This window comes from Lepisosteus platostomus, chromosome 7, assembly GCF_059453375.1.
Source record: "Lepisosteus platostomus isolate fLepPlt1 chromosome 7, fLepPlt1.hap1, whole genome shotgun sequence".
NCBI classification, from domain to species: Eukaryota; Metazoa; Chordata; class Actinopteri; order Semionotiformes; family Lepisosteidae; genus Lepisosteus; species Lepisosteus platostomus.
Window position 1 is genome coordinate 12845251 of NC_142617.1, and position 18858 is coordinate 12864108.

At 39.0% G+C, this 18858-nt stretch overlaps 1 protein-coding gene across 1 annotated transcript; it reads right to left on the reverse strand.

Annotated features, from left to right (window-relative positions):
* Nucleotides 1-439: 439 nt before the first annotated feature.
* Nucleotides 440-18756, reverse strand: LOC148658228 (protein sel-1 homolog 3). The gene is made up of 24 exons (XM_088639340.1): nucleotides 18360-18756; nucleotides 17713-17776; nucleotides 16526-17021; nucleotides 15251-15377; nucleotides 14548-14669; nucleotides 13797-13912; nucleotides 13476-13537; nucleotides 12979-13111; nucleotides 12363-12501; nucleotides 11618-11761; nucleotides 10667-10872; nucleotides 9166-9345; nucleotides 8732-8851; nucleotides 8004-8144; nucleotides 7601-7663; nucleotides 6970-7143; nucleotides 6421-6548; nucleotides 5255-5338; nucleotides 4764-4854; nucleotides 4404-4491; nucleotides 3860-3969; nucleotides 2552-2679; nucleotides 1771-1873; nucleotides 440-1367 (listed from the first exon to the last, which is right to left on the reverse strand). Exons 1-24 carry the CDS (start codon nucleotides 18404-18406, stop codon nucleotides 1278-1280), a joined length of 3156 nt encoding a protein of 1051 aa, XP_088495466.1. The 5' UTR covers nucleotides 18407-18756; the 3' UTR covers nucleotides 440-1277.
* Nucleotides 18757-18858: the final 102 nt, after the last annotated feature.

The following is an 18858-nucleotide window of genomic DNA, read 5'->3' on the forward strand; positions in this document are numbered from 1 at the left end:
CTGGGAACAAGCTGTGATTAATTCACACTTAATGTGCAAAATGAGCAACTCGCTATTTGACCGAGAACTGTGGTAGAAGGTACCAGTTCATTAGTTTTCAGAGTGCCTTTGGCAGACAAAGCTATGCAATTTGGAGAAAATTATTTTAGGAACAGCACATGCATTACTTTTTTGTTATCTGTTACATAACAGCAGGCAAATCAAAGACTCGCTGGTCAAAGGAACCAGTAACATTTTTTGGTAGTCATGAAGTCAAGCCCGAATCAGTTTCAGAAAATATATACAATCATGCTTTTTACATAAAACATTTTCCATTTCTTTAGGAAGTTGGTTTGTTGCTGAGTGGTTTGCCAGTGAAATGCAACAGAAACAGCATGACTTTTATCCTTCCAGTGGTAATAAAAAAAACAGTATTCCTATTAACTGAGCAACTCTGACATTTTAATACTTTTCCCAATTCTTTATTTCATATATTATACTCTCAAATTACATCACTTTTTTTCCCAGAAAAGACCAACACCCCCTCAACCTTGAAAACCAAACATTTCCCCAGTCAGTCCACTTTTTAAAAATTCAAATAATTTAAAATTCAATGCTGTACAGTATGTTCAATGTGAAAGTACTCCTTAAGGCTGATGCTGGGATTAACTGGAGTACATTCCTTCACAAGTTACTTCTTTATCTTTAGTGAAAAGCTACTGCATAACATATAACCTGCAGTTTCAGACAACCAAGAAATCATACAAAGCATTAGGAAAGTACACATTTAAGAAGGACAGTCAACAATCAGGAAAACATTTGAATAAATATACAAAACAAGTACGCTTTCCACCTGTGTAATATCCAAAAAAGAGACCCTTTGTGTGGTCTGAGGCTATTTTCCAGTGTCATATTCCTGAATATATGATTCCTGTCATATTCATATTCCTATTTTCCTGAAAAGCTCAGCTGCTTGTGAATAAACCGCCACCCACTGAGGGACTACAAATCCAGAGCTCTTCTAGCAAAACTCCGCTTCTGATAAAGAGGCTCCTGTTTTCGGACAGTAAGTCTCTGAGACACAGTGTTTATAACACAAGATTGATACCGTAGAACAGCAAGACAGCTGGGTGATGGCTCGTCCCAAAATAGGGCTGGCATCACCCTTATGAAATTTTTTATCCTCAACTTGCCAAGAAACAAACTCTGCAGTTTTCAGTGCCAGAGTTTTTTGGAAGTTTATCCTCCTGTTTCCATAGGTCTCCTGTCCCTCCCTCACACTGTGGGTTCAAGTGGGGTCAGGCTGCTTGGCCATTGAAGGTGACTGCTCCCCGCAATCTGAGGAGTGTCAGGATGGAGATGATCGCCAAAGCAACAGTGGTGAAGTACTGAAAGGAAAAAGGTGGCTGCACTGAGCTTTTCCCGCACAAAGCTAGTGATGGTATAATTTTCTACTCAACCACTGAATACCTATTCCTGGTGTTTTACATAAGAATCAGAAGGGTTTTTTTGTTACAGGGAAGGAGTGTTAAAATGTAATAAAGAGATAGTCTTTATCTGGAATATCAAAGATAATTTGTCATGGTTACCATTTCTTCCTTCTTAGTGATCGCTTCAGTGTTCTCCTCTGTCAGAGAGGCAATTTTGAAAATTGTTTTAATACCGAAAAAAGTTCAAATGAGGTGTCCCAATAACTCTGGTAATGAAGTGCATTACCTTTTAATAAATAAACACAAATGGAGGTGGATTGGCTGTGGGGTGACCAGGTTGCTACCCCTGTGCAAGACTCACCTGCAGAGTGGCACTGTGGAGATTCCAGAGAAACTGCAGGTGGATACTGAGGAGAGCCAGACTGCAGGGCAGGTACGAGTCATCATCCTCATGGTCTCTGCACCTGTAGGGGAAGGACACAACCGCCAGAAAAGATTCTTTCAGCGTGACAGACTCACAATAAACAACTAATGGAAAAACATACAACTGCATTCCTACTTGTCGGTCTTCCATGTTTTACAGCTTTTTATAGATATACTTAAAGTATCAGTGTCTAAAGTGACATGGACACTATTTTGACCAGATAAATAAATTAGAGTGTTGACGTCCAGATCCAGACAAATTCCAAATGGGGGAATTAATTGCAGTTGTAATATGAATGTGGCTTGTACAGACCTGCTCAAGTCAAACCGAAGTATCCATGAATTAAGTATTTTTCTTATAAGATAACAAATCAAACTTTTTACAATACACATGCCATTAATTATAAATGGAACAAGTTTGGTTAATAGCTCCCTTTTTGATGTTTAGTATTACCGTCTTTGAAATTGTTTTTTTTTTAATCTTGGAAACAAGTCAAAATTGAAGATGACCAGTACAAACTAAAAATAAAGCTTTTAGATTTTATTGAAATCTACAATCATTTTACAGGCTGGGATTTTAACCGAGATAGTTTTGCCCCTATTGTCAGAGAAGATACAAGCTCAATGTCTTGCACAGGAAACACCTACAGGACCAAACTCAGTCTAAATAAATGGGACATCAGAACATCGGATGTGGGTCCCTTTAAGTCTGTACTTGCCGGCGGTAGAGGGCTGTGAGCAAAGTGTAGTTGTCGTCTCTGTGGGACTCCGAAAGGTCCAGTTCTACCAGAAAAGGCCCTGGCAGTGCCACCCCTTCCTGCACCAGTAGTCCCAAACTGTACCAGCCCTAATGGGAGGACAGAGACACCAAGTCAGCTATGGCAATAAGCTCTTCTCCCAGCACTGTATACTATACATACAAATCCTGAGGCTTTTATAATGTTCTCCTCTGGTTTAAACGTAATATATAAAATACATATCCTTCCACACAAAACAATTAAAGAGAATACAATGCATACAATATATAGGATCCACACAAAAGTGATGCCTGCTGTGCGTGTTCTTTACAATCAATCACAAAATAACCACTCTATGGTGCCGTTTTAAAGGAGGGATTTAAGATATTAACAAAATATTGAAAAGTTATTTATCCAGCTCCAGTATTATGAACATTTAATTTTACTTAATAGCCATCAAATGTTGAGTTAGGCATACTGTATGTATAATGTTCCCCATTTCCATGTTAATTGGAGCTGAATATTTCAGGATCTGTGAGCTGCAGGTTAAAAATCATCCAAAAGTTTTTATCACAGTGGCACTTTGGATAGCACTGCCAACTCACAGCTTCAGATCTTGGGTTCGATTCTAGGGTGGTGTATCTGCCTGTGTGGAATTTTCCTCTTAGGAGCAGGGGGTTCAATGTCATTTCATACTTGTGGGTACAAGCGGTAATGGTTGGAATTACAGAGAAATGGAACACAAGAAAGGTTGCAAACAAGGCCCATGTAGCCTGAAAGCCTGAAAGACACAAGGGCATCAGCTTTGACAGCATGGCTAGATAGCTAGTTGCAGACTTCCACAACCAATGCGAAAAAATTCCCTAGAACCAGAAAAGTTCAGCTGCATGAATTGATCTCATCTTGTTCTTGGAAATCAATCATCTGGAACTCCCTTCACCTACAGCTGTTCCGATGAATAGACTGGCATACATATATTCATAGTTCAGGTGGGTACTGTACCTGCATCAGCATGCATAGGCTGCAAAAGAACAAGTAATAGGTTTATTCCATGCTGAAAAGAGAAGAAAGAAAACAATGTTTCGGTAGTGGAGCCTTCTTCGGGTGCGAGAAAAATGGAGCCACCCGAAGAAGGCTCCACAGCCGAAACATTGTGTTTTCTTTCTTCTCTTTTCGGCATAGAAGAGACCTATTACTTGTTCCTTTACATATATTCATTTCTATCTCCAGCCACCAGTATCCCAGTGATTCCAGTAGGTCAGAGATCTGTTCAGCTGCAGAAGAGGATACCTGTGGATCATTCCTGAGAGCAGCCTGTTTGTACAGCTCTGCAGCTGCACCCACATCTCTCTTCCTCAGCTTGTGACCAGCATAAAACAAGTCCCCCATTTTTATCAGAGCTGCAACAAGAGATACAGAAATGTGTGAAAATCCAGGAAAAAAAATAAAATCCTAAAACTGAATTTTAGGAATTTCTCAGGACATTAGAAATAAATTATATTTTCTCAGTCAAAAGGAGAAGAACTTGTGTTTGGATCTTGTGTAAACATGCCGCCTGGACTGTCTACCAATGTATTACAAGCAGGCTTCATACTTAAAGAAAATATTCTGATTGTTTTCCATTAAAGACTTCTGAAAGCAGTATACTTTCTTAATCTTCTTCATCTTAAAGGTTGCTTCTTTTGTACCATATTTTGACAGAACCTCTCTACTTAAAAAGTAGTGGACTCCAATATTGAGTCTTAGTATTACCAGATTTTTAAAAAATGGAAAATAAAAGATTCCCAATGACTAACAAAACGATCCAGTGCTGAAGTGATGTCAGTTTACTTACCGTAAGGAACAGGATCCTGACTTTGTGTGGACAGGTTATAATATCTCCACATGCACTCTGACACAAAGGCAGGACTCAGGAGGCCACCCTGTTCAAACACCTTGGAATTAGAATTCAGTCCACTCAAACACAGGGCTTTCTTAAAAAGTACGGTGCTTAGTCACTTGAAACCGCTTGCATATCCTATACAGAAATGTGTATGAAAGAAAAATGTATTTATGGATGATAAATGGTTATAATAATCTTTTAATATATCCATACCTAAACTAACAATTGCATACTAAAATTCACATGGACCAAAATTGGATAGAATGGCTCCCCAACCCAAACACTCGAAAATTCCTTGCAGGCGCAACTCACGTGGTTGTTCTCGCACAGATATCCCACGTTGAACTGGGCGGCTGTGAATCCGGACTCGGCCGCCATCAGGTAGTGGATCAGAGCCGCTGACCTGGAAGAGGAAGTGAGAGAACAAAGGGCGCGCAGGCTTAACCTCTCGTTCCTTAGTAATCCAAACACCAGCTTTCAGCATCAGTGATTGGTGACGACCGTTCTTCTCTTCTTTTCCTTTCTGAGTAGGCCTTGGAGTACGCGTGCTCAGTCACATAGACGGTTGGATTCCAACAGTCAACGCCTCAGGAATTGACCTAATATTTTCAGTTTTTCCATGCTGTGGAGTCAATGATTCCAACTAGGTTCAATTAAATCCAAATTCTGTTTAATACAGAATATCGGGTAAAATAGAATTACTCAGGAATCTTCGTTAGGGTAGTTTAGAGTCACGGAAGCATACTGGATTATCTGAATTGTGATTGAATATAAATGTCCAGAATAAGAAGAGATTAAATTACCAGTCCTGACGAAGATATGCGCCCAATGCCTTCCTGAGGACAGCTCCCAGGTAACCATTCTGCTCTGAAGCCCATTTGGCCCATCTAAAGTAACCAATAATGCATAAGCACTGCTGCTACCATTCACCGTGTACAAAATATGGCATCTTGTGTGTCAGTTTGTCATCATGCGACATTTGCCTTGATCCCATTGCAAGTTAAAAATGCTAAAGCTCTAATTACAAAACAAGCTTTTCACATGTCATCTCGGCCTCAGAGTGGTTAGCCTCCTCAACCCTTCAAGCAGATCATTAATCCCCAAGCTTGTTTGATTAAGTTACATTTCAGTCCTGTGGTTTACTAATAGATGTACACTAGGATATGGTTGGCATTTGTCAAACAATACATCCCAACAAACGTCAACAGAACAGTGATGTACAATATATACTATAGTTCACAATAATCATGCTTATGATCATTTAAAATAATGAAGATAATCAATGATAAAATGGCACCCTATACCCAGAGGCAATGAATAAGTTGAATTGCTAAACTGAGATAAAGTGAAGAGGCATTGACTCCTAGTTACATTTCAAGGGAAGGGGTTCACTATAAAATTAACACAGATGCCAAAAATGTGGAATGCTATAGTTCAGCCTGAAATTGTTAATCTAATATTATTCAAACTGATTATCCACCTAAATAATTTTAAAAATAATTTTGTAACCATATAGAATACAAAAAGCATCTTGAAAACCCGGCTGAACTGTAAAGGTGTCCATTCAGGGTTCATGGAAGCTGAGGGAAGGATATGACTTGGTATGTAAAGCAGGACTGAAGACAAGTTAGGACTGCTCAGTATTATTTAACACCTTATGCATGTAAGATTAATATTTTATTTGCATTTGAAAAACACAACCAATGCATAAAACTCAAATAAAAGAAGCTCTCATACTAAAAAAAAGGAAACGTGGACTAATCACACTCATTTTTAAGGCAAGAAAAAGCAATTGTGTCCGCATTTTCTTGTTTTGTAATAAACTAGTGCAGGACAGATCATCTTTTCGGTTTCAGTCACTCCTTGTTTGTCCGACATCGTATGCTCTGTACGTCATGCAAAAATAAATGTCAGTACGGTACCTCCGGAAAGCTCCGGAAAGCTTGCCGTTCGCTGGGAATATTCTTACCGCACTGCATCCAAAGGCACCCGGCTCACCCGACCAGGAATGCCTTGCATCCACACCTGAGCCAACTGGATCGCTCCGTCTATGTGTCCCCTCTGGGCTGACCTCAGGTAACAGGTGTAAGCTTTAAACTGGAAAATGGTACAGAATCAAGGCGAACTCACAGATGTTCATAACTCTGTAATCTACATCCAATAAACACTGTTAGAACATCATTTCCAAATAAAACCTGGATTGTAATCTTTCCCGTAACCTTGGCACAGAAATGATTTCCAGTCAGATAATAACAAATGATTGTTTCAATGCTGTCAGTTTTTTTCACACACCCATTTGGAATATTTTCTCAAAATCCCCTCCCACGGAGGCCTGCAATACGCAGCCGTGTTGTTAATACACCCAGGTCAAAAGGTGAGGTGTTAACATGTACACATTTTCAATTTTAGAATATTCACAGCTCTCAAATTCAATGGGATTTAGAAACCGACAAATTAGGAAGGTGCTTTTGTGGCATCTTCACCGATTCGGATACTAATGGCTGTGATCCAGATGTACCTGGTCGATGGGCTTCCCAGGATACAGGCCCTGGGAATGCAAGACCCCTAGGTTAAGAGCAGCCTCTGGGCTTCCCATGGAGTCTGCTCTCTCCCACAGTTCCACCGCCTGCTTGTAGTTCTGCTCATATTGCTCATAGTACCAGCCCAGGGCATTGATTGCTGGAACAAAATCCTGAGAAGAGACAAATGTTCACTGGATGGTCTTGTGGTGGTGTTAGAATCATAGAACCAACAGAGAAACCCGTTAACAGTTAGTTGCCTTTTATTTACAGTGTGTGTGGAAAACCTTACAAATACAAATGGCCATTCTTGTGTGAGTTTTTGCAAACTACTCATCTGAAGTCTCTGATGTTATTTTTTTTTCCACAGCAAGGTCATTATAGCTGTGCATCTACTGCTCAGCGAGAAGTGACCACTGCATGGGCTTTAAAGGTTCTCCCAAGGCAGTTCAGAGTTTGGTTAAGGATTAAATTTAAACAAAGACCAAAATTAAAAGTATACTGTAATTATAATTCAACCTCTAAACTTACAATCTGATTTGTTAGACAATGTTTTTTACAGTTTTAAAAAAATGTAGCTCCGATATGAATTGTAGAAAGAAGTTTAAACGGAGTTGGACATCAGTTTACCTCCTGAGCTGCTTTCTTTAGGAATTTTACTGCCTTCGGAATATCCTGCTCTACTCCTTGTCCCTGCAAAGATATTAGCAATATCAGTCATATTGACTTTTCTATATTGGCATACATATCCAACGCACCTCAATTAATGATACAATTCTGTTAGATGTAGTGCAATATTTGCAAGTTAAATCCAATATTTTAATTTACGAACAGCTGACTCTACAATGACTGTTGTAATGGGACTCAACAGAGGTTTGACAGGGGCTGTGACATCATCATTCAGCACGACTGAGCACGTAACACTATCAATTCACAACTCAGATTAGCTGCACTTTTCACTACCTTGAAACATTTTGCATGCAACATTGGACGACACTACAGAAATCCAATGGTTGAGCTTGCACGTCCTGACCTTGAGCAAGACTATGGCATAGTCATACATGGATACAGGGTCTTCCAGCTTTATGGCACCCCTCTCGTAGTATTTCACTGCTGCGCGCAGATCAGGGGACACCCCCTGCTGACCCCAAAATAGCATCCGACCAAGTGCTTGCTGCAGGAATAACAAACGTTAAATAATAATTAAACAGCACACGTTGGCAGACAAAAAATACTCAGTAAAACCAGCTTTTTGGAAATTCTGTGGTCCTCCAGGGGCAAATGTATAACTGTATTACTCCACCCACTCTGAGAACTCATTAGTGTATTTACTGGATATTTTTTTGTTGTATTTTCAGCAAAACTAACTAAATCATAATTTTTACATGCTTTAAATTGTAGTCATTATGTCATTTTAGTCTTTTAGGTTTTGACAGTTCAATGACGGGGAGAAAAATAGGAGGACTGCATCTTTCCTTTGAATGAAATCACTTTAGAATTCTGATTAGCTGTGACAGCGGTTGGTTGACAGTTTAAGGATGACTATTTCAGTGTGAATGCATTCCTTGTTTTAATTTAAGATCAAATTTATTAACTGGCCGCAAAACTGTTTATATAGGTCTGAAAACACAATGTATACATTTACTTTTAGGAGTTGACTTAAGTGGTATGTTGTCATTAACTGGACAATTTATCTCACATTATTATTATTCATTTCGGAGCAGCAAATGTAGAAGGAGATGAAGCTAGTACAGGTGGTACCTGGGCATCTACTACCCCATTCTGTGCCTGAAATTTGAGCCAGAAGAAAAGGTCATCGTTCTCGTGCGTCTGCAGCTTCAAAACATCTTCTTCATTCAGGAAAACCGACTCCACAAACACCTACAAAGAATTTAAAGAGAATAGTCATCCCCCTCTACATACTGAAGCTCAAATGTGAGAAACTCATGAGAATTATTTGAAATTGTCATGGTAAAAGCCGTTAGTAAAAACATTTCCTTCTTTTAATTTTTTTTTTAAGCAGAAAGGAAAGGTTAATTGACTAAAATGCTTTTTCCCAAAAAGCACATTGGAAAAAGTGCATCTGGATTGATTCTTTAGCTTTTAAGTATTAAAAAGAGGCAGGTTATAGGTTGTTGGGTGGTGTTTTGCAGATTTACTGTTATTCCACTAGAAAAAGAGCCTTATCATCTCACCTGCTTGGGGGAGGGGTCCTGTTGGTCAGAGGAGGTCTGTGCTGCTATATTGGAGTAGTAGGCATATGCCAGTGCCAGGTCCAGGGGAAAGCCAGGCTCTCCTGTGTGGTGTAGGTGTCCAAGTCGCAGCAAAGCAAGCCTCCAGTCCTGCTGAGCTGCCAGAAGAGACAGCAGTAAAGCCTGGGAGAGAAACACATTACGGTGTATATCTATAAAATGATACAATGACTCAAACAAAACAAACAAAAACAGTGACAAACTACTTCTAAAAATGTTTTTTTAATATGTTGGTGAAGTGTGAAAAACCCCAAGTGGTACATCAGTTTACAGCACATGATATGGTTCGGTTTGAGGCACAAAGAAGTGGAAGAGGATGCAGCATCGGTCTTTTACCCAGTGGAAAAAAAGAGAAATACTCTCGACAAGCTCAGCAATACTCAAACAAGCTACGACACCCGGCCACCTTTGTGAGGCCTTCAAGGCTTACAAAGTTCACTGAAAACTAGTTGGGATAAACATGATCTCCTGTCATTAAGTCTTTTGATATTCAGTCTTGGGTTTCCCTTGATTCAGACTGGATATTTAGGAACAAATGTACTTTTAAATCCCCTACAGCGTAAGCATGGAGCTCATGACCTGAAGGGTGTTTTTCAGCCCATCCCTTAGGGAAAAGAAACCAAAATGTCAACATGTTGCTATTTTTAAATCCACCAGAAACAAATGCATTGAGTGTCATAGCCTGTAAACTGATTTTGTGCGTACATCTGTAACTTTACCATAATAAAATACAAGACCTTATATTTCCATCATAAAACATCTAGTTAGCCTCCTTAATGTGTGAAATATACCTTACACACAGTATACAATAATGAAAGACAAGAATTTTAAATGTTGAAAGATACTTCAGTGGACAACAAATTCACATCTAACAGTGATGTGACAACTTTTCTCATCACATACTATGAAATTAAATGATTCTATAAACAGACTTTAAATGGTTATGTTCATAGAGCCTAAAATGAAGAGTTGATAAAAACTGAGAAATGACACACTTGTGCAGAAGGTTCGGACAGAGGCCTCTTGTATTGACGTGGACCACTTGAGTCCCATCAATTTCCAGTAAGTGAGGATTAGCCAGCTGTGGTCCTGTAGAGCTGCTGAGTGCTGGTATTTTCATTACAGATGTTACGATACAGATATTAATTAAGTAATTTAAGTTATTAAGTACTTAATAACAAAAGCCACCTGCTAAAGTAGGCAAATCAGAAATATTCCAAGTGATTAGAAATTGCTGATAACAGGGTCAGTTATAAAACCTGCTTTTTGTGGCTCCTTAGGTATACATTTGTTGCCCTGTGAATTTCACATGAAAAGAAGATGATGGGAAGTTTTCAGTACATTATGTGCGCACAGAATGAATTAAAAACACACGCTAGATCACAAGCAAAGCTCTTCCCTGTACAATTACAATCATCAAAGTTCTGCATGCATTCTGCATTACCTTGCTAGGCTTTTTTTCAATACCCAGGCCTGTGTGATACAACACTGACCCCAGGAAGAGGGCCCTGTTGTCACCTAGGCAACCAGCTTGGAGAAGGAGGGGCATTAACACCCTGATTCTTTCTGCTCCTCCCTCCCGAGTCAGTCTTCGGAGCGCCTGCGAGTACAAGGCCCTTCCCACAATCCTCAGCTTGTCTTTCCAAAGAACTGACAGACAGAGTGATACAACAGTAGAGAGTGATATGTTGCCAGAAGTCATTCCCCCCCATTTTGTTTTGCATTATGTATTTTTTCAGTATTTCACATTTCAATGTTAAGATATTTTGAAATTTAAAACCAATTCATCAATGCATTCCAAGCATCTACAGGCCTCAATGAGGTTAAGCAAGGATCTCTTGATTTAATTTTCAGTAGAAACCACATACTTCGCTTAACAGAATATCACAATAATACAATGGTCTCCAGCGTATTCGATGTTGGATTGATTAATGAATTTCAGGCTTAAGGAGAAACCTCAGAAAAGCTGGTTTTGAAACCCAAGAATTCTAGGCGTTTCCCTGACTAAAAAAACAAACACATTTCTGGTACACTTGTAGTGGCCAGAAATGGATATCTGGGGAACAGTTTTACTTGTATCATGTATTTGCATGTATGAAATAATTCTCACTTGTCTGTGCTTTATTAAGACAAGACTATAATACTCTGATGTAAGCTTAAAAAAAATGCAGCAAATTACAGTAGCTGCAAAGTCTTTTTTTTTTTAAGATCAATGCACATATACATATGTGCTTTTGTATGCCACAGGCTAAACTAAGCAAACTAACAACAAATTAAGTTAGTGGTTCCATGTTCAAATTCACCTCATTGCTGTACAAATGACAAAAAGCAGATATTCTTGTGCCAGGAATACATAAAGAAGTCAAGAATGCCAGCTAGAAAGAGAGAGGACTACCAATCCCAGCTGCTAGTGTCTCTATGAGTCGTGTGGCGAGGCGCTGGTGTTTGGGAACAGGCCCCTCCCAGTGGAAACACTGTGACATTGCAACTGCTCTCTCTTCTCTGTAAATCCAGATGCTGTACACATCCACACAATCATCTGAAACACACAGAGACAGCCACTGCTTTTGTTACAAATCACTTTGCGTATTAATTAAACTAATGTCCTACTTATTGTGTTAACCACACTCATATTCGGGGTTAGGCATTTTTCCCCACTCAGTAAAATTTCCATTTCATTTCTGATTGAATCTCTGAACTGATATTCTGAATGCAATAATTTGTTAAGTTCGACCACACCACATTTTTTAAATAGCGTTCGTGCCACTTTTTCCCCACTAACACCAGTTATATATTATATGACATTCACTGTAACATAATAATCAGAACAGTCTCTCAACACAGTAGTTCTTAAAGGCATCTGGACAGTCAAAAATGCAGGAGACAAATATTGTCTCTGTTTTTTGAGGTACTGTACTTGCTTCAAACTTTTGCCACCACTCTGAGGATATATGGGTTTATTTCTAATGTATTTTAAATATTACGTTAATCCTAGATCACTAATAATTCAAAATGGTGCATGTGCTTCTTGTGACAGTGTTATAATAGAATATAATGCAACATATACTGGACTTTGAGCATATTCATTTTGGCAATGTCAGTTCAATCCCTTCTATGACATGAGTCTCAGGGGACCTTACCAGACTGTTGCTCCAGTTGGGATCTCACTCTGCGAATATTCATCCTGAGAAGGAGCTGCTGTTTAAACTGCCAACAGGAGTTGAACCATCCCGTCAAATTGACAGACTTGATAGGGTCGGGAAGACTGGTGTTGGGCAGCTTGGCACAGAGGGAAAAAAAAGAGAACTGAGAAAGAGAAGCTGCTTTCATCCTACTGTGGTCTTATATCATTATATAACTGGATATGCTGACTGTATACAGTACGATTTACATATGCAGCTTGAATCTGAATTCAAAGCATTAGTGAAATTGACCCCTCACATCTTTAAAAGGGTTTTCCACATGCAATAGAAGATGTCTAGTTAGATGACAATGATTTAGCCTACCACAACTTGCGTTAGAGAATGTCTGTAGAGCCCTAATGCAGGATAATCCAAATATTCTAAACTGACAACAAGAGTATCTTAATACAAACATGCAGCATATAAACACCTATGTTTTTAGCTCTTTTCCAGGTTATCAGGAAAGCTACCAGGAGAGAGTCACCCATTACTAACAAGCTGGCTGTAAAATTTAATAAATAGAATTTTTAGAGCCATATTTTGTGGACTCACAAAACAGGACAGTGCTGCTCACCTCACTGATTGATGGAAGTCTGTTGCGGTAGTAAACAGCCGGGCCATAGAAGCCCTCAATACCTCTGACAAACTGCCCTCCTCCCAAAACAAAAAAGCCATCCGTGTCATCCAACAGAATAACATCCATGGACCTGCCAAATACACCACATTGCCACTCTCCAGACACTTTCTTACACTGATGCACAGCACCTGAAAGTCCAACTTTCTGCTGTAACACAGCTTTGCGCTATCCTACCATGAAAACATTTAAAATGACAGAGCCCACGAACAAAACACATTTGTAATGTAAGCAATTTGTGACCCTTCCTCTATTAACAAAATTAGTACTCTAAATATTTTCTTTCGTGACAGAAAAATATCAAATTGTGTATGGGTCTATATTGTTTCACAGTTCCCAAGGCCAATTGTTTAACCACTGCTAATATTTGGATACATTCAAGTGTCAAACCTCTACAGAGCGTCTTTTCAAATGTTTCATCACGTGCTTTTTCTTACGTGTAAGATGTGATATGCACAGCGTACTGTGGCTCATTGCTGCACTTCATTCTTAGCGTGACCTAAATGAGAAAGAATTAGAAAGTTCAGATCTAAACAAAAAATTTGAATGCTCCTGAAATTCAAGCACATTCTGTAAATGAGGTTGAGTGAAAAAAAAATCTAGATGCAATAGTTTCTTAAGGATAATATTCATTATTTGTTGTATGTCTGCAGTGGGAATGGATATTAAATGGTATTGCATGCTGTTTCTTCTACACTCTCTTTTTTCTTCCAAATTACAGGAGTCTTGACAGACTGCCACCACGTATGAGGACTTACCTCATTGCCTTTAAGCTCCGTGACAATACGACACCACTGGTTTCGAGGCACGCGGAAGGTACTGAGGAAAGCAGTTGCCTTCTCAGACTTCCCGTGTAACTGGACATGAATTAGTCCTGCCAGGACAAGAAATCCATGTATTTACACAGATCAGTACAAGCCTGCAAACTATACAGCATGGGACATACAGACAGGTTTGAAGGTATTTGTTGATAACTTTAGGACATTAAAAGTATCTTAATGTGTGGTTCTCTATTGTTCTACAATCATATAATATTCCAGAGGACAATACTCAAAACTACCACAAAAGTGGTGCAATGGCAAATTATTCTTACAAACAAACATGCATTTAAGCTTTTGGAGCACAAATTATTTTTCTGGGAAAGATTTCAATGTTGCTGGAATGATGACCATGGGATATTGCAAGTAAAATCAAGTACTCCAAGTGACTTGGATTACACACTTACATTGAAAAGACTTGAGATCAAGTTGTAGCAGAGGACTATATAGTAGAAATAAAGTCCCACTTAGAATGACTATTTATTTAACATAATCCTCACAATCCCCATCTACTCTAGAAATATAAAGAATATCTGGTATTGTACAAATGTTGACAAATCAAAATCATTTGACCATAAAATCTGACACAGTTTAAAGGAAATAGGGTCAGCCATACTGAGGAGATGTTACTTTCCCAACTTTCTGCTCACAGCTAAGCAGTAGAAGAGAACAGAGCAATGGAGAGATTAACCTGCATCAGTGATGAAAATTACAGGGCTGGCATAGTTGCTGTTGGCATCCACATGGTGTAAAAGTCCACAGAAATGCTGTTTGCATGGCTGGGTCATGTAGATCCAGATGGAGAACACACACCTGTAAACCAGAAGAGAATATGAGCCACAGTTCCACTGGTGGTTCACCACAAGATTAACACAAGAGCCACAATCCCACTAGCAATTTACCACGCAGTTAACACAAGAGCCACAATTCCCTGGACAATTCACTATTAGACTGACACAAGCTAGGAAGCAACCAAAGTGTTCTGTTAAATTGGTATTGGCACCTCTTCTCTAAGTGCGATGAACACAGTCTATGTATAGAGACAGAAATGCTTATTCGTCAGGAAAAAGCGAAAAGCAAAAGCAATATGCTGGAATGGAAGCACATTTACCCAGAGATTATCGAGTGATTCACATGAGCATCAGAGACTCCTCACACACTGCCTTGGTTTCAGTTCTGCTCCTTAGGGCTGAGGTTAAGACATTCTGCAAGTTTCTCAAGGAAACTGTGCAATACGGAACTGCTGACATTTTATTTTTTGGGTTTCAAAATGTGGGTGGGGTTAGTCCCATTCTTCCTTCTCTGAAAAGGGAAAGTGGTTTTGTCTAATCTATAACCCCATCCCTGTTCAACACATCTGTTACAGATACACAGAGTAGTGTGCTCTGATTTACCATGGAAAGGAGATGGACTGCTGCCTCAAGCGCTCCAGGACTTTGCTGCTGTAGCGCTTCAATGTCCTGATGATGCCAAAGTTCTCTCCCGTAGAAGCGTACACAAAAGTCAGGAAATGGCTGACCTCTTGGTGGAAGGAAGATATTGTGGGTTAGGTATGGCACAGTGCTGTTTAGAGGCTTAGTTACAAATCCCTGGTATCTGAAATTGGCACCAAAGTAACTTTAAGATAATTAGTTTCTCAAAAAAAAGAAAAATTTTTCAAACAAATTGAAGGTTAAGACCAATATGCAACAAACCCTTGGTTTAATGGACTTCAGATTTAACGGACAAAATCTGCTAAGGGGGAATTTTGTCTGTAAAATCAGAAATACCAGACTTTCCTGGAAATTACTGGAAATGCGCAAATCATAAAACAAGGTAAAATAAATGCTACATACAGTAGCTTTAAAATTCAAGGATATCAATTTGAACCTTGCTAAGAGAGCTTGCTATTCTGTGTTTTTAGGGAACTAATTTCCTGAGTGAAGAATCCTTCAGTTAAAACAGCCTCTCCTGATTAGTAGGTGCATTTTGGAATAGGGAGATAGGTTCCAGTTTAGTTTGTGACATTCAGGTTTGCAGAGAAAGAGATTTAACCGCAGGTTAAATACCGTACAACTGCAGGTTGTATTCTATTTTGTTTAGTAGGCAGTTTTATCTTATTCTGGCTTTTATGGGTGATACGAGTTTGAAATACATATTTGTTTAACGCGGTATGCCTGAATTATTACTCTTTTCACCAAAGTTGTGCCAGAGACCAAAAAACTCATGTGCCTCAAATCATACCAACCACTCAGGTATATTCTTAAAACTCATTTACAAGTTAGGGGTCATGATTATTTAATTCACTTATTGAAAAATCCACTTGGTCAATTCTTAATATTTGCTCCATTTGTAACAATATATATTTCTCATATAACTGTGTTTATGGGCTGAAAAAACATAATTCAAGATTTCACACATTCAGCAATAATGCACACTCCTTTCCCCCTATTAATCTGTTAAACCAGGGGTTTACTGTAATTTTTCCTTTTGATTTCCACTCTCAGGTATCTTTGAGAACTGGATTATCAGCTTTGCAGATGTTCTTCTGCAACTTTTGTTCATGGATTCTTAGACAATATAACAGAAAATATCAGGTGCGTAAAAGAAGACAACCGACTGCATGGTTTACTTCTATACTGTTTAAACACAAACCATCAGAACACAGTTGCCTTGTCCGTTCTGCTCACCTTCTTCAGCCTGGCATTGTGGGATATCATCTTTGCTGATCTTCCAGAGCAGCTCCACATCCCAGCGGGGGCACAGCTGGTGGACTTTCATGGGCCGAACAAAGGGGGCCACTGGGTGCAGCACGACGAGAGCCCTGGCGGCTGCGTTTTGGTACGACCCAGGGATGCTGTCCGCGGTGACCCAGACCCTAAGCATGACGCTCAGCACCCACGCCGAGCCCCGGATCTTCCAGTCGGCACGGTAAACCAGCCAGTCTGGGAGGTCCAAACTCAGGACGCGGATCTGGGATGGGCCTGGCCGGCAGCTCCAGCGCCTGTGGAAAACGCTCAGCACGTCTCGAGATTCCGATGAAGCCAAGGCCTCCAGGTGAACGACAGCGGTGTGGGAGCAGGAGTACAGGACCTGCAGGGAATATCCAGACACCGGCTCCTCCGGTGGGTTCAAAAACACCACCTCGTCTGTGGGCTGTAGTGAGTCTGCGCCACAGGGAAGGAGCTGCAAGAGGACAAAACAATACGTAGCACAAGATGGATCTATTTAGTCAGGATTTCAGCTGCTCGTTTTTTTTAACATGACCAAAAATTTTCCAAGCTCTTCCTCCAGTATCCTCAGTTTTTAAAAGCAATATTGAAAAATATTGTAGTTACATAACTAAAATCTTTAATTGAAATTGTATACTAATTTGCTTAATGTTACCTTTAAATTACATATGCTGTACAAAACCTGCTTATCTTTTATTGATAACCTTAAATGTTCATTTTTGCAACAGTTAAAATGAGCTTCTATATTGCTGAAAAGTCTTGGCTTTAATTAAGAAATCAGTACAAGACTAGAAAGCAACCTTAAAAGAGTTGCATCCTAAAACACCCCAACTAGGTGGTCCCAAATCGCTTTTCTGAGTTGAATTAATTTAAAATGTACAATAGCAAGAAAAGCATTGTGTCCCCAATAAAAATAATAATAAATGTTAAAATATTTCACAACCTCCTTACAAAGTTATACTTGCCAAACTTTAACAAGGCCCTACATTTCTGATACAAGTTTTGACTGAAGACTGCTTACCGTGAGCACAATTCCGACTAGAGATTCTTTAAAATGAAGTATTTAATATCTAATAAATAATGCCATTTTATAATATCATATTTAAAAATGTAAAAAGCCCTCTTGAGAGAAAGCGATGACTCACCACAAAGAGCACAAGGTACAGCAGCGGAACACAGCGGGGGAAGATCAGCGCTTTCATTTTCAGCCTGATGTGATCAAATGCAAGCAAAGATAGTAACTTCTGTGTATTCTGTTATTTAGGTAAATCATAGCAGAGTTCTAGTTTTAAAATCCTAATAAAGAAGAAATATAATTTGGACTTAATGAAAATTCATGTTAGTATTTATTGCACTAGCTGTTTGACTAGTACCGCTTAAATTAAATAATTAAACACTCATGATGCTTGAGTACCTTTGCTAGTGTTACAATTGTTCTACTACCAACATCAAGACAAAGTAACAGTTACAACGAGATATGCCAGCAGAACTGAGTTATTTAAAAATAATAAACATACCAAGGAAAACAAACACAAAATGCTTATTAGAACAGCGTTATTATCTCTAATAATAAAAACATTACTAGCCTAACAAAATCTGAATGTTTGCTTTGAATGTAATAACGTAGTCATTCCCTAACCTTATTCGCAAAACTTTCTCAAACTCCGCGATTTGCTAACCTAATGCGCACAACACAAACTTAAGTTTCAACATAAAACCTCAAAACGCATTATTGTGAATTTTGAAATGACTTAAAACATTACCATACGTAAGTGTAACATTGAAGCCTTACCGTTGTTTGTTAACGAATCGGAAACACCACAGTCCTTGAAATGTCATCTTGTAAACATTTTGCTGAAAAGATTTTTATAGAAACCGTTTCTATCGCTTAGAGAATCAGCAACCGCGTTCCTCGCACCTGTGGGTCATCGTAACATTTCAGTAGGAAAACAGCGGAAATAACGTTAAAACACCTTTGGTCTCCTTTCTTAACTTCCCTGATGCATTTCCACGTTTCTCGAAAGGTGTTACCCGGGACAGCCGGAATAAGATCCTGTTTGAATCCAGTAAATAAGCCCTTGAGTAAATAAAGTAACGATTTAACCCCAACATTATCAGTGTATGTTTAATACTTCTGAAAGATAGTTACGAAATACAGTGCAGCACATTTTTAAAACTTCTCTCAGTACTGAATTATATCTCCGAAGCTACATTTAGTAGTCCGGTATGATGCAAGATTAATAGAATATACTTGGATTTCGTTATATCGCTATATTTTAGTGTAATAATAT